This window comes from Nicotiana sylvestris, chromosome 10 (genome assembly GCF_000393655.2).
Source record: "Nicotiana sylvestris chromosome 10, ASM39365v2, whole genome shotgun sequence".
NCBI lineage: Eukaryota > Viridiplantae > Streptophyta > Magnoliopsida > Solanales > Solanaceae > Nicotiana > Nicotiana sylvestris.
In genome coordinates, this window is record NC_091066.1 from 62041436 (window position 1) to 62058658 (window position 17223).

General features: G+C 34.7%; 1 protein-coding gene across 1 annotated transcript; it reads right to left on the bottom strand.

Annotated features, from left to right (window-relative positions):
* Nucleotides 1–9091: 9091 nt before the first annotated feature.
* LOC104239100 (cyclin-D4-1-like) lies at nt 9092–12332 on the bottom strand. The gene is made up of 6 exons (XM_009793631.2): nt 11818–12332; nt 10845–10931; nt 10670–10768; nt 10174–10375; nt 9950–10074; nt 9092–9806 (listed from the first exon to the last, which is right to left on the bottom strand). Exons 1-6 carry the CDS (start codon nt 12109–12111, stop codon nt 9579–9581), a joined length of 1035 nt encoding a protein of 344 aa, XP_009791933.1. The 5' UTR covers nt 12112–12332; the 3' UTR covers nt 9092–9578.
* Nucleotides 12333–17223: the final 4891 nt, after the last annotated feature.

Consider the following 17223-nt stretch of genomic DNA (forward strand, 5'->3'; position numbering starts at 1 on the left):
CCGGGAAGACAATACGGGCAACTGATAGAGCTGCTTCCCATTCGGGAAGTGAGTATGTACCCTCCCGGGAGGCATCTAACTCAGACTCCGTGCCAGAATATGTTCCTGACTGGAAGGAGAGGAAAATATTGAGAGATAAACCTCCGGGCACCCCTACTGTTCAAGCGTCAGTGCAAATTTCTTCTGAATCATCTAAGGGCTCAACTGCGGGTAGTGGCAGTGCCTCTTCTACCTCATATACAGCTTCAATACTCGGTGAGGATCCTGTAGAAGAAGAAGGAGGGGGTGAGCCCCAAGTAGGAGGAGTAGATAGAACTAGGAAACCGGGAGCATGGCAAGATAGATTCATGAGTGAAGTGGCCTACCACAAGTTCAGAGAATGATGGCCCAAGAGGAAGTTGATACCTGAGCGGAAATTCATTACAAAGGACCTTTTGCCTCACAACCCCAATGTGCTAAAGCAGTTCAGAGAGAGAGAGCAGGCTGGGACTATTTCATAGGCCACGTTGAGGATGCAAATGAGCACTTGGTGAAGGAGTTTTACACGAATGTTGCCCACATCAAAAAGGGCACTACAGTTACCAAAGTGCGAAATTTGAAAGTAAAGTTTGATGGAAAAACGATCAATGACTACCTGGGCTTCCCGGAGGAGGATGAGACGTTGTAATTAGAGAAGGTCGCTTTGGGGGAGGATGCCCGTCCATGGTTAGCTGAGTACTTGGCAATCTTAGGTACCACCTAACATGGTTGACAGCGAGAGTAAAAATTCTGAGGAGAACCTTAAACTTCGAAGCAAAAGGGTGGGAGACATTTGTTTGTAGTAGGCTAGACCTCACTACTCACGACAACTCTCTTCCTATCTCCGGGGCTATATTGGTGGCATCTATCATGGCGGGGTACCGATCAATATCGGGAATGTGATGTCCAAGGTGATTACACGGGTGGTGAATGAAGGTGATAGATCCTACCTCTTCCCAAATTTCCTGACCATGTATTTTGAGGATCAATATGTGGAGAAGAGAAGATTTGATGTGAAAGTGAAACCCAAGGCACCTTTCTCCTGGTACATCACCAAGGGTCCTAATAACCCCAAGGACCCTAAAGGCAAAGCCACTACTTCTACTGGCCAGTCTGAAGAGCAAGTAGTAGTAGTAGTGGCTCCTACTCAGCTTCTTTCAGCCACCCCAGATATACCCAGGACCCTCCACTTCTACAGTTCCAGATATCCCCTCATCTGCATCATATCCTTTGACTGCCCACCACTTGAGCCAGACCCTTGCCAGTATCAACATCTGGATGCAGGCAGCCACTTCTAAGCTGTCTGTACTTTCTACTTTGGTGGCAGCCCAATATGCACCTCCTCAACCACAGGTCCCACAGTCAGTGAAGGACACTCTCAAGGAGCTTTTGGAGAACCAAAAGAAGCTCCTGGAGAACCAACAATTAATATTGGACGTTGTGGGTTCACATGGAAAAGCATTGAAGGAGTTGACCAAAGAAACAAAGAAATTGAGAAAGACTCGGGCATCCAAGGAGTCGGTGAAAAAGGTGCGGGTGGAGGTGGAGAATTGAAGGTTGATCACTTGCCTTTGTACCTTTTATTGCATTACCTGGCTCCAATAGCCTAGCCTGAGCCAGAGCAGGGGACAGAAAGGCCAGCCAAGAGGAAGTGGGTGATTCCTTGTGCTGATGTAGCTGTGATAGAGTTGGAGGAGCCGCAAGGAGGTTCCTCTAGCCAGCCTCAGGCCCCAGTGTAGGCCCAGGACTCAATACAGGCCTAGGTCCCAGTGGATACACAGGTTCCCGAGCAGACCAAGGACCCAGGGACCCAGACTCATGATCCTATGCAGACAGAGGGCTAATAGGGAGTTTCTTTTTACTCTCTATCTCTTACTTTAAGCTATTTTTAGTTAGTTAGCATTGAGGACAATGCTAGCTCTCATTTGAGAGGGTAGCCCTATTTGGATGATTTGGGTTGTATATATGACACTATTTTCTTTTGTTATGCTTTCTTTTTACTTTTGGTATGTATATAATTTTACCATTCTAGTTTACTTTTCGTACTTTGCAATTTTGGTCTGTATACAAAGTTACTTTCTGATGTATATATTCATTCCCCCTTATGTATATTCATCTAAATCCCCTCTTGTACATATTCATTCTACTTTTCGCATTTTTTCTTTCATAGCTTCTTATTTCATTTTGATAGCTTCTTATTTTGAGTTTTGCGTTCAATAAGCCTTTGGTTTCCGTAATGCCACAGTTCTTTCCAAAGGTGAAATTTGTATGAACCGGGTGGCTCTTCCCGATGATGGATGGCATGACAACCTTCTTAAGGGTTTGAGTCAATTTTCTTTTATTTTTTGTGTAAATAGTAGCTAGTTAGTAAGGGTGCCTCAAGCAAAGCTTCACTTGGTCCTAACACATTTGCCTTTGATCCTATGGTCAAAAATAAATTGTTGCGTATAGGATGATGAAAGTTGTGACCTTGAGACTCTTGTGTTGGCCGATAATCATCAAGTGATTTTTTGGGACCATTCATGTTGCTCAAATCTTAGCTAAGGTTGTTGTGGGACCCCGACTCTGTCTCTTTAGCAATCCTATAGCTTGTGTGGTGAGAATTTGAATTGCAAGTCCAAGTCCCGAGCCATTAGTCTAGAACTTGCCCTGAATGTTTGTCTAGGCGAAATTCTAAGTGTAGTTTGACTTGAGATATGATTATAGGCTCTCCTTGATCCAAATGATGTCTTGAAAACTTCCATAGCCTACCAAAGTTAATATCCCCAGTCAACCCTTTTGAGCCATAGACCTTTTTCTTTCAAAAACCACGATACAAGCCTTTACCCTTTCTAAAAATACCCTCTCTTGGCACTCGATCTTTCCTTAGCACAAGGCAAAAACATAAGTTTGCGGGGAGAGACGAGGAATGCAACAAAGAGGTAAAAGGTACAAAATGAAGAAAAGGAAAGGCAATGAAAAAGAAAGAAAATCAAAAAGTAAAAAAGAATGATCAATGTAGAAAAAAAATGAAGGGATTCTATAAAAGTAAAGAGATGAAAGGTGTGGAAAGTTGAGAAAGTAGAAAAAGGTTTGAAATAAACAAGAAAGAGTGATAGTGTGTCTCTCTAACCCCTTAGAAAGAAGTTAATAACTCAAAAAGTCAAGAGAATGTATGCCAAAATGAAGCAAATGAAGTGCTTAAGGGAAGATGGAACCTACCTAGACCAAATATTTCCTACCATGAACCAAAGGCCTTCACGATATCTCCACAAAAGCCCTATATGATCTTGAGTTGAATGAAGCTTACATTAGTGGTGACTCACATAAGGGGCAAGCTTATGGTACTTAGAGTCGGACTTGTGACCTTTTTTTGAGAGAGATGAGTGTGTTTCCACTATCCTCGTTCTGAGTGCTACAATCTAAAAATGAGGTTTGCTTAGGGAGAGTTGAGGAGTATGAGTTTGGATTCCACAATGACCAAAGCAGTAGAAAGAGTTTCTTTGATGGGTTGAGTCAACTCTTGATGCTCTTGTGTCGCACTAAATCCATGGTGTTTAGAAGGTCGAATGTTGTTAATGATTCATTTGAATTGAGGGCAATTGTTAGTCCCAATTGATGCTAGATGAGGTCACTTTAGGTCAGCTAAATTTTCTTGAATTTACACTTAAGGAGGTGGTTATTTTGTTTGCTTGAGGACAAGCAAAAGCGTAAGTTTGGGGGAGTTGATAACTAGGGATTATAGTTCATTTTACACTCCTTCTTACTTGAGTTATGATTAAAAATGTATACAAAATAGTCCCAAAGGCTTACATGTTGTACTTGTTTGCAGGGTTTGGTCAAAAAGGTGACAATTAGTCAAAACCAGCTCAAAAAGGTGCGAAACATGCACAAGTACCAAGAACAAGTCCAAGCACAGTGCAATAGATCTACTGTGGCCACATTCCATTTAGTGCGGGCCGCAGTGAGGAGATTCAGAGAGGTGCATATTTTGGAAACTCAAGCACTGCGGCCGCAAAGCATTTTGTGCGGATCGCAGTGGCCTCATTACAGCCACAATCGAGTTTGTGCGGTCCGCAAAGATGGGGTTCAGAGAGTTGGGAGTTTGGAGATTAATGTCAATGCGGTCCACGGTCCTTTTTGTGGGGACCGCAGTTGAAGCCACCGCGGCCACGGTACATTTTATGCGGCTCGCGGTGGCTAAGTTCAGAGAGCAAAGACTTGAAGCCAATAAGCCTCACTAATCAAGTTGATATTTGAATTGATTTATGTATTTCATGTTGAATCAGTGGTTGCAAACACTAATTTGTGCCTATTTGACTTGGGTTCTTCTTGAGAAAGAGAGCTTGAGTCTAGGAAAATCAGTTCAACAAGGAATTGGGGTGTAATCAAGAGATTGATAGCCCCAATTAAAGGGTTAAACCTAGAGATAGTAATACCCGACTTGAGCCTATATTGCTTGCACAATCTTGACACCCAATTGGTCTTGAGAAAGTCAATTAGGGTAAAGTCACTCAAGCTACCGAGAGGTGTAGAGTGAGCAATTCCTGCATTGGCTGTATCACAATCCCCAGCATAACGACTTTGCCTTAGGCTTTAGATCCTGTCAAGTATTCACCTAGGAGAAAGTCACTTCCCTAGTGCTTCTTTAACTAATTAGAAAACCCTACAAGAAATCATTCTTAGTTTAATTTAGCTTATCATTAGCCTAAATATTAGAAGTAATATTCAACCAAAAGATGATTGGACGAGTAATTAAGAACACTATGCATCTCTAGTTTAGATAGGAATCCAATTCTCATTTCTAGCTCCATGTGGATTCGATCCCGACCATCTCGGATAAAAGCTGCTTTGACCGTTCTTGCCACTTCGTAGTGGTATAGGGTTGGCTTTGATCACTCGACACTTACCAGTATATGGAGTCGGTTGTACTGATACTACACTCTGCATTTATTGTGCAAATTTTGGTACCGGCCCTAGATTATCGTGAGGTTAGTTGCCGGACTTGCTCGTCAGGAGACCCAAGGTAGATCTTTTTGACTCTGTTTGTAGTCAATCATAGTAGACTGTGAGTTGTGACTCCAGATCCTAAATGTATCAGAGGTTATGGGTTTATGTTATTCCGCAATCAGTTTTAACTTCTGTTTAGCTTAATTGTTCTTATTATTGAAATTGACTAAAATTGGCATTAAGAATCCCCTAACGTTGGCTTGCCTAGCAAATGAAATGTTAGGTGACATCATGGTACCGACGATGGGAATTCCGAGTCGTGACATTCCCCCTACTTTTATAAGAGCTACAACTATTTTTAAAGAAGTACATAAACATAGTATGTACCTCTTATTTAATTAATATTTGCTAATTGTAGATTATTTTTTATTTCATCACTAATTATGAAAACTTTCCCAATTACTACTACTGGTGGCAAAATGGATTAGAAAAAATAGTTATCCATCCATATTATTCACTTAAAAAATGGGTTGGATAATGAACTTTTTAAAAACGGATCAAATATGGATAAGAACCATATTATCCACTTAAAAATGGATAACTAACGAGTTTAACTTTTACATTTGTAAATATTCAAATTAGGGGTTACTCAAGTTTGGGAGACTAAGAATTCTCCCAAAATGATCATATTCAAAAAACCATTGATAATATTGTTACTCATATTATCCCCTGGTTAACCCATTTTCTATTAGTATTAAATATGGGTCAAGTTGGATAATTTATCTATTTTTACATTACCCATTTTCGACCTACCCTGATTCAATCCGACCTGCCCGTCTACCATCCCTAATTAATAGTAAAAATAACACGGATTAGCCAGTTTTTGAACGGGTAATCGAAAAAAAGTCAAGTTCGCAAATTCTTTAAAAATAACCACTATTTTACCTGAAATATGGAAAGTTCCAGCATAATATGCGGGATTATGGAGCTCATGCATATAAACTTTCAGCATATTATATTGGAACTCCAGCACATAGAAAGTTCCAGTATAATATGCCAGATTTTGAAGCTCCTGCATATAAACTTTCCACATATTATGTTAGAACTCCAACACATTATGAAATTCCAGCACATTATGTTGGGGAAGCTCATATGCAAAAAATTCGAACTTTCCGGATTTTAAAGGGTATTTTTGTTCAGATTTTATTTTTACATAAAAAAAAATAGCTACATTTTGATTACTTTTGAAGCTATGGATATTTTTCAATTACGAGTTGTAAATCTGGCTATTTTTTATTTTTTTCCTTAATTACTATTATCAATATGCTTCTTGAGCCTAGGGCAATGGAGATATGAACCTTGTTCAATCACATGGGCTAAGATTTTGGGCTGGGCTATGAGTCATGACAAATCTTCATCATTCATTTCCCTACGCTATATCCAACTATGTTAATTTGCTGCAGTGTTTAATTTTCATATGCTTCTTTGCTTCATCTTATATATCACAGATCCTAGTTTTTTGTTTCTCTTTTTCCCACCAAAGTTTCAAGATTTGGAACTCATGAGGTTTTTCGAAGTCAATTTAAATCCGTTTATATCAACGAGGAAAAAAACAGTGTTTTTTATGCCCAAATGTCGTAGTCCCACAAATGAACCGCTGCAATTTTTGTAGAGAGAGTCAAATGAAAGACCTTTTATTAGGATTTGTTATGGAAAAACATGGATTTCATAAAGCCACAAATCACGCCTTGCTATTGAAATAGGAGTCGATTCAACAGAAAAACTTTCTAATAAATGATTCCTTACAATTTTTATTGAAATATACCTCTAATTAAGACTGTTAGGAACAATATGAATCTTATCAAACTATAAATGCAATGTGATTTAAATAGGATTTGGTTCGACAAAGTTTTTAAAATAATATTGCGATGATATTCACAATCCATATATGTCATTGAAAATGAGGGAAACTTGAAAGAATCATAATTTATCTAACTTTATTCTTGGGAAGATATGCTAAAATTGAGTACAAGGAAGCATGAAAATTATCAATCCAGTTGTAATTGCGAACAGGAAAAAAAAGTATATTTGAATAGAGAAGCACTATACATAGAATGAATTGGTATCCACAGTGTCGTTACTGATTTCGTGTTTAACATTTGTGAGAGGTCAATATATTAGAAACGCATCCAAAAAGCCACATTATATCTTACAGAAATACTAGTCCACCTTTTATGGTGATGTAATAGATTGTTATTAAAAATCGATATATAGAGACAATATCTGACATCGAATTAGTTGTAATGTAAAACCTAACAATCTACTTTTGTGGTCTTATAATGTAGTGAGTTGTCAATGGTTTAACATAGGAATAGAAAAATAATAGAGTACAAAATTACTGCTACTGATGGGTTCCCCCCTTCCCTTGATTCATGAAGGTCAAATTCATGCTTTTTTATTCACGTTTATAATTAACATTTTCACGTCACACCGTATAAATTATATTAATTCGATGAATAGCTGCTGTTAGTAGAAGCTTTTCAAAGGGAAAGGGTGAGGGTCCAGTAAATGTATTATTGGATCACAGAAGGGACACTCAAACCATAGCTTGCCTGCTTGGTTTATCTAATTCTAAGGTCCTAAGGCACTCAATTTCAGTGACAAAATTAACGACTCTCTTGAATATTCAAACATATTTGTGCATTTAATATTGTGCTTCCACTAATATATATATATCCTTATATTATGGTAGCTAATAATAGTTTAGGTGTCACAGTGCAAGTCAATGATATGCATTGTCAGTTTTGACCTAACAAATCTCACGAATTTGTTCCTTAACCTATGCCATATTGGACCATAAAAGCGCGCGCATCAGGTAAATCAGTAATATTATATACGTTGTCAAAAACACAAACAAATCACTGCAACAAGATTGGGACATAGAGAGCAATTGATTGCACATTGCGTTTAATCCTTCCAACAAATTTCCTCCTATACCATGCAAATTCTCGACAGTTAAACATCATCAAGAAAATTAAATGAATTTAATTGTTTTTTTAAAGGAAAGAATTCGTTGTAAATAATAGAATGAATCTATGATAATATTGCATAGTCCCAAATGAAATAGCCGCCAAGAGAGAGATGATTATTATTGTACACTAGTAAATTAAATACTGGTTGAGACTGAGCATCCTCAGCTTTGATGTATGAAGGGGGCAATGCATGTTATAGTTAAAATAACATTGTCTTCTGCTTCATCATATATCATCTATTGTCATATTTAGGTAGCTTTATTATATCTAGTGGTTCTCTCATTTCTCCATTTTAATATTAATAATGTTCAGGTACACCGACTGAATTTCACAATTTGCTTTGGTTAGAAAAAGAAAAAATACATTATGTGCAGTCCAAAAATATTTATATAATAAAAAACTTAAAGCCTGCAAGGCCTTTTCTTGTTGTTAGATTCGATGGAATTGATTCCAAAATTAAAGTTGAGAAATCTTTACAAAAAGCGAGCAGAATATATCTGTTATACTTTTCTGTATATTCTTAGCCCATAAAAGTCCTTTTGCAAGTTAAACTAGGGAAACAAGTTGGGAAAGGACTTTTTCAATATATTCCTAAGAGGTTGTTAGGGAAAAAATTTAGTTTAAGAATTCATTGGTCCGAATATCTGACTAATCTAGATTCGTAAAGTAAGAATTATAATAGAAAGATTATCTATTTCAGGAGCTCGAATCTGAAACGGCGAATAATTTTTAATATTTTCTATTAGGCATAGCAGCTAAACCCGTAGGCCATCTAGACAATCAGTCAAACAAGAACTCATCACATGTGATTCAGAAAGGTACATGGCATTGGAGTTATTTTACTCTTCAGTTAATACTTGATAGACGCAGGAATAGGTAAATGACCAAATATTACTACAAATCCTAAAATCAAGCATGTTACTCTACATTGAGAACAGTTATGCACAGAACAAGGAGGGGTACGACTTGTGAATGCAAACGATTCTATTAAAAAAAAAATCATCGGTCAGGATGGCAAAATGAACCAGAGATTAAAAATTCATGTATTTCGAGATCTAAGAAGTCATGAGTTAACCCGACAAGCGAAATAGAAATTGAAAGAGTAAATATAATTTGCCCCGGAAAAACTGTTTTTTATTGCAAAATTTAAGACAATACAGTAAAGGACAAAATAAAGATTGCGTATAATAATACATTTTTTTTTTTTTGTATATTTCTATTTATAAAACTTTAAATATAGTTATCTCTTCAAACAAGATATAAAAAGTATAGATTGAATGGAATCTCAAAAAGTCCCATGTTCAAGATATTACTCGGTAACATTCTCCGAGTTCCCTCATACTAATGGCATAAAGATGCCTTGTTGACGTGAAGTTGACTTGAATACCACTTTTATAAAATGTGGCATGAAATTCTTGAGCGTATCAACCTCCAAAAACGATCCAACTACTTCAATCTCTTCCTCACAAAAATTTTATTTTTCTCCATATTATTATCTTATTATTATTTTTTTAAGTTCTGTTTGGGGATGCACTTTCAAGTATCACACCATAACTCTCATTGCATCAAATCAAAGGATTTGAAAGGGGTAAAAGGCTTTCACTCATTTATCCATCCCTTTATGTCCACTGCATAGGTTCTATTCATCTTTCTCCTCTTAGTATCTGGGCTATTAGGTGTACATGACTCAACTCCTGAATCATCAGTTTTGTAACTTAGGCATGTAGCATCCAACACACCAATTGGACTTTGAGGAACAAAACCTTTATCAAAATCACTTAGCAAAGATGATTCTTGAATCAATTCAATACACTTGTTTACTCTATCCTGCAAAATAGTCACAAAAGGAAAGGAAAAAACTTTACCATTTTGGTCAAATGTGAAGTAAATCAACATGAAATGATTGGATAGAAAAAGTAATAAATGATCTATATTTCATTTGCCTTAGCTTTTTGGACCAACAATTTTACCTTTTGTACTTGCTGCACAAGAGCAGATATTGCTTTCTCAAGGCAAACTGTCTCAGTTTTCACCACAACAGAGATTGCTACTGCTGCTGCAATCTCAGAGTGCTTGAATTCCAAGAAGTGAATTCCTACATTCAGTTTTCACCCACCTAAAAGTTTCAGTAACAATCTTCCATTTTCACAATTTCAATCATAGATAGAATGATCTCAATCAAGATCAACTTCACCTTTCAGTGTTCTTAATATAACTTTTACTGCTTTAGTGATTAAAGATCTTGAAGCAATTTGATCACCATTTATCTTCCTAATGAAATAATCAATGAATGTGAATGGAGTGATTGCATGCATTCTCCATTTCAATGTGCTTAATATAAGAAGCTCCATTCTTTGTATGGTTCTTGCTTCAAATACAAATCTTGCTTCCTTTATCTGTCAATAATCATTACAAATTCAAAACAATTATTAGATCAGTACCAAATTAATAAGATTAAAATAATCAAGGTATTCAAACTTAAGTTGTTGTCTTTGCGTAACAGGTAAAGTTGTTGTCATGCATGTGACCAGGAGGTCACTGGTTCGAGCCGTAGAAACAGCATCTTGCAAAAATGCAGGGTAAGGCTGCATACAATAGACTCTTGTGGTCCGGATCTTCCCCAGACCCAGAGGATCTTAGTGCACCGGTCTGCCCTTTTTATTCAAACTTAATTTGATGTAAATGTTCACCTGCAGATCTAGAGATAGAGGAACTATAGTCTCTTCCATTTTAGCTGCCAGAGACAAACAGGCTATAGCCAATAACTGAATCATCCATACTTTTCCCTTCTATAAAACAAGAAAATATTATTAGAAATGTGATTAAATAAAACTAAATATAAAATCTTGATGATCAAAAACTTACAGGTAAGTCATAGGCAGAAAGAAACCTATCAAGGTAGTTCACAGACAAATATAAACAGAGTGGCCCAAAATTGAAATGTGAATGAACCTGCATGCAATAACAACATATAATCAAATATTTTACAATGTGAAACTCTAGTTTTACCAGTCAAGCAAAACAAGACAAGAATAAATGTGAAAATTCAGTCAAAGACAGCTTAGAATTGAATGAAGTAGGAAAAAGCTGAAGTATATATATATATATATAGAAACATATTTAACGTACCAAATTTACCTGACAATTCAACAAAAAAATCAAAAAGATCCTACCAAACGTTCATTTCACGGTTCTTGTAAATAATAAATATACTGTGAATGCTTTTGCAGTATAAAGTAAAAGCCAAGAATTATATCATCATATCCCTTTTCCCATCCCTTCAACCCCATCTCCCCTACAAATTACAATACCAAAATACAAATTCTAATACTCACATGATATCAACCTCCTCGATTATTCTTTTATATATATATATATATATATATATATAAGGACTTCCTCGATTATTCTACTGGATACATGCTATTAGGATCAGATCTACCATGTTAGCTACGCGTTAACGTGAATCCAGTAGCTTTTACCTATATATGTATCAAGAAATTCATTAAATATCTACTATAAGCATTTGACTGTAGATCCAATTATTATTTTGTATATAAACTTGAGATCGTCGTAAAAAACTCATAAACTTTAGATCCTGAATCTGCTTCCGCTTCTACCTCCCATAAATAGCTTTGCCTCCGGTATCAACCACCTCTTTTGAAACAAGAAAAATACATTATGTAAATTTTCATTCATTATTCACTACCGATCTAAACTTGAAAGTGAGATCTACTTAACTAAAGTAAAATATAATAATCAGTAATTAAAAAATCGCAGTAACCATCCAAGATCTGAATTATATATACTCTAATGGATTAGTAAAAGACGAACAAACCTTGCCAATCCAATCAAGAATCTGCTCTCTAATCTCAATATCCAACTTCCCATTTCTCAACTTGTCAAGGTAATCAGCACAAGGCATATGTTGATTCTCTTTCTCAATCATCAAATCCATACACTCTTCACTCTGTAATTGCATAACAGCCAAAAAACTATGGTTTTCTTGACTGCTTTGATTATTCTTAACATACCATTTTCCAACATCATCGTTATTGTCATTGCAAAATATGATATTGTTATCTTCAGCACAAAGAAGACTAGAAATTGCAGAATTCATACTGGCTGCCATTGAAATAAATTCCTTATAGATCGTATGCGTATATATATAATTATATGTATATACTATCACCCTCAAAACAAGTATATTTAATGTATGTAAATCGATCTCTAGTTTAATGAGACATTGCAAATAAACAGAAAGATGAATTTCTAGTAGAAATGACAACGAAAAAATGGTAATAAAAGAGGAGAAAATGAAGCAGTGGAGTTCTTTTGGTGATAGAACTGTGAAGAGATATAGCGGCAAGAACAAAGGGTGTCCTTTATATAGGATTTTAGAGAGAGAAATATGGGGTGGGGGTTTAAGTGGGTGGGTGGGTGGGAGGTTTATTTGAATTTTTATTTTATTTTAAATCAGTAATGCAAGAGGAGAAATGGGGTTGGAAATGAAGACAGGGACCAATGTATATCTATAGGTATGAGTACCCAAAATCAATAGCTTTTATTTGGATCGTACATTGCGTTAAAAATTTGCTCAACAAGTATAAATAATTAATTTCCAACAAAGTCAATTAAATGAGTTAGTGGTACAATTCTGAAGTCCTGAATTTACCTCTACATGAAGAAGTAAAAAATATAAAGTTAAAGAGAAAATTGTTTGGACATTTATGTCATATAGCTAAAATAATATTTGTAATAAATTACTACTTAAATAATAGCATAAATATTTACTGTATATATTGAATTATAGTTAATATTTTTTCTCATAAATCTTTAACTTATTTTGTGAGTGAAAGTTATGTCCCAGTAAAAGGAGTAGATGATGCCAACCAACTCGATAAAGATATTTAGATATGAAAAGATAAAGAAAAATGTGTTAAAGCTAGTATTTTACGATCAACTCGCTCCTGAAGACTAATTTTCAAATACTCTTTTCTTGCTTCAACTTAAAATAAATTTCTTAGTTTAAATCATATATATTATCTAAATGGTGCCAAAATGAACTTGGATTGGAAATTTAATTGTAGATTTGGAGTTGGAGTTCATAGGTTACCGAGGTTTAACTTTTGTTTTGATATTTGACCATATGAGATTGGGGTTGACTTTGGATCGACTTTAACTTATGCTTATATATCTTTTGATCTCGAAATCAAGTCCTATAACTTTATTTGTCATCGTGAGATATTCTTTTGAAGTCTCACATATTTACCATTTAACCACCATCTCTTCGTTATTTAGGAAAAAAATTCCAAATTATTTTTCTGATTTTTCATTTTACTTTCACGATTCACGGTTTTATGTCTATAAAGATAGAAAAATATATACGTAGAAGGAATTTTTACATTCCTATTCCATATAGGAAATTATATTACCCTCAATGTTTAAGATTTGATTTAATTACATTTAGTATACCTAATTACCAATTCTATACCATAATGTGTTTTAAATGTACAATTAATGTACCGTATATCACTCATTAATTAACGCTACCATATATTCCTCCAAAATATTCCCCCCCCTACGTTTCTCTCTCCCAAATCCACACCCACACTCACGTATCTCCCCACACCCACATTTCAAACCCATTATTCTCTTTGCTAAAACCAGAGAAACATATGTAACACCCTTCCATTAACGTCCAATTTCAAGTTTTTTTCTTCTAAAACCAGTCAAAATTGAAATCAAATCTTCAAAGTTCATACACACATTTACCTTCAACTTCAAATTTTCTCAATGAAGAAGAACAAACCTTCAAAGAGACAAGAGAGCAGCAAGTCCATTATTGACAGCCATTAAAAACCTTTGAATTCAAATTTGGGTTTTCAAAAATCATTATTTGTTTTGATTGGGTGTTGTTGTAAATAATTTAGAATATGTTTTGGAGTTTATATCTCAATTTTGAGGGGTTTTGGTGAAGATTTAGACTTGGTTTTGGCTGAATTTCAGATTGAAACTCGAAGAAGAAGAAGAAGAAGAAGAAGAAGAAGAAGAAGAAGAAGAAGAAGAAGAAGAAGAAGAAGAAGAAGAAGAAGAAGAAAAACATGACATACATTATATTGCAGCAATTACAGATAAATTGTAGAAAAATTGTAGACTATTTTTTGCAGAAGATTTGTAAAAGTTTTAGTCGTTTTTTTATTTGTGTAAACAGAAAACAAAACATCTACAATCAGAATACAAATAATCTATAATTTATCTACAAAATATCTACAAACTGGGTACATTGAATTTTAATATCTCAATTCTTATTCAATTGTAGCTTAATTGGTATTTTTGACATAATTGCATTTTTTGCAGAAGATTTGTAGAAGTTTTGGCCATTTTTTATTTGTGAAAACAGAAAACAAAGCATCTACAATCAGAATACAAATAATCTACAATTTATCTACAAAATATCTACAAACTGGGTACATTGAATTTTAATATCCCAATTCCCATTTGATTGTAGTTTAATTGGTATTTTTAACATAATTGCGTTTTTTGCAGAAGATTTTGTAGAAGTTTTAGTCGTTTTGGATTTGTAAAAACAGAAAACAATGCATCTATAATCAGAATACAAATAATCTACAATTCATCTACAAAATATCACAAATTAGGTATATTGAATTTTAATATCCCAATTCCCATTCGATTGTAGTTTAATTGGGATTTTCTACATAATTGCATTTTTTTCAGAAGAATTGTAGAAGGTTTAGCCGTTTTTATTTGTGAAAACAGAAAATAAAGCATTTACAATCAGAATACAAATAATCTACAATTTATCTACAAACTGGGTACATATTTGGAATCGACATGCTTCCCCTGAAATATATGTTTCACATTTTTTATATATATTTTTGTCCAAACCAGTACTAAATCATCCACTTTAATATAATTTTTACACAATGTTGTTCAACTTTCATACAATAGGTAAATGAATAAAAGATAAATAAATAAACAATAATCTACAATTTATCTATAATTTTTCTACAATTTTTGCAATATGTCTTCTTCTTCTTGTTCTTCGAGTTTCAATCTGAAATTCAGTCAAAACCAAGTCTAATCTTCACCAAAACCCCTCAAAATTAAGACATAAGCTCCAAACCATATTCCCGATTATGTTCAACAACACCCAATGCAAACAAATAATGATTTTTGAAAACCCAAATTTGAATTCAACGCTTTCAAGCTTTTTAATGACTGTCAATGGTGGAATTGCTACTCTCTTTTCATTTGCTTTGTATTACTAAAATTTGCGATTGAGAAATAGAGAGAGATGTAGAGAGAATTTCTGGAAACAGAGTGTATCGCAAAAATAGAGTATGAAAAATCTTGTTCTGCGTTGTGGAAGATCAGAGTGAAGCCGACGATAATTATGGAATGTGCGTGATTTGCGTTGGGGAAGATCTGGAAAATATTTAATTCTCCTTTTTTAGCGCGCAAAATAAGGAATCATAAAGCTACAGTGATTCCTTATTTAATGCATTGTATATATTAGGTAGAAATACTATTAGCATGAAGGGTAATAAGCAAACTATGAACATATTTGGTAATATAGTTTCATAAATGGTATATATACGAAAAGCCTCTACGTAGAACACGCATTAATATGATCTTGATGGTGATCAAGTGGATATTTGCCTATATATTTAGTTGAAAAGACATAGTCACTATTAGAAATTCGGCCAAAATCAATCGCGGTAGATCGATCGACTTCGATCGGTTAAAAAATCGACCGAAGTGGGTCAATATTTCAAATTATTTTTTTTATTAATTTTTTTTTACGAAACCGAACAACTTCGGTTGATTTTTTTTTTTTGCGCAAAAATGCGAGAAACTAATTTGGCGTCCCGTAATTTTTTTTTTTATTAAAGAAACCGACCAACTTTGGTCATTTTTCATAGAAAATAAATTAAAATTAATATTCAAAAAATCGACCGAAATCGGTCAATTATTTTTGTCAGACATTTTAAAAATCAACCGACTTCGGTCGATAATTTTATATTTTTAATAAAATCGGTCGGTAATATTCGCACGAAAATGCAATTAAAGAATACAAATAAAATAAAAATAATCTTAAACCAAAATGTACCAATAGTGTAGTGGTAGAACAATATCCTGCCACAATATAGACCCTGGTTCGATTCCTATACATTGCATTTTTTAATTACATAATTAAAAATACCTACCGACTTCGGTCAGTTTTTTCGGCAAATTTTTTCTTTTTTGGGCGCTTGTGAAATTTTATTGATCGATCGAAATCGATCGGAAATTGCGACCGACTTCAGCCGCTATTTACTACCGATCAACCTAATTTCGACGAATTAAAATTGGTAAAAAATCTATTTGTAATTATGGCCAATATTTTGGCTAATGGATTCCATCATACATAAGCACGCTTGCAAAGTAGACTTTGTCAGGAATGTTCTTTGGGACCCAAAAATATTGTATTATGTGGTGGACATCATTTGTACAAGTTGTATCTCTTCTTTTACACCTAAGAGGCCAAAACTTTTTTGCCTATAAAAGGGAAGGTAATTAGTTTATTTTAGACACACCAACAAGACTTGAGTATTCATTTCTTGTTTCTTCCTTTCTTCCTTTTATTAAGAGTGTTTTGCATGAGAGTTAAGTGTTGGGAAGCACTTGTGTGAACCCTTTCTTTGGAGTGATTTTGTGAGGTTATTCTCTTGGGTATTTGGAATTAATTAGAGTGTTTACTCTAATTTGTACTCTCTTTTGTACTCTTGTTGGTATATTGTAAAATTACTCCTCTCCGCTTGTGGATGTAGGTCACTTTGACCGAATCACGTTAAATTTGTGTCTTCTTTATATGCTTTAGTTGCAGTTGTTATCAACTCCATTGTCTTTATTATTGTTATTATACCATTGTTTGGCTAAATTCTGCACTATTCGGATTCCCGATCCTAACACTATCAATTTTTTCAGTTGTTCGATCGATTTTGATCTGTATTTCTGAACGATTTTATGCAGTTCTCTAATAGTGTGCGTACGTTTTCCTTTCACTTCCTTTTTCCTTATTAAGTTAGCCTGCGCCGTGAGAGTCACTTCGGGGGCAACCGATAAACAATCTGCCCCTTCAAGATGCATTTTATTTAAATGACCATTAAGAAAAAATGTTTTACAAAAAAGGACACCACTTTACTGGACTATAAATACAAGAGTTATTGGTAAAAAGCTT

Excerpts from the sequence above, each read along its gene's own strand:
- LOC104239100 (XM_009793631.2), bottom strand. The coding sequence starts at position 12,111 with ATGGCAGCCAGTATGAATTCTGCAATTTCTAGTCTTCTTTGTGCTGAA. Across the intron at positions 10,075-10,173 it reads TATATTAAGAACACTGAAAG|GAATTCACTTCTTGGAATTC; the intron begins GTGAAGTTGATC and ends AACTGAATGTAG. Across the intron at positions 9,807-9,949 it reads TTGTGCAGCAAGTACAAAAG|GATAGAGTAAACAAGTGTAT; the intron begins GTAAAATTGTTG and ends ACTATTTTGCAG.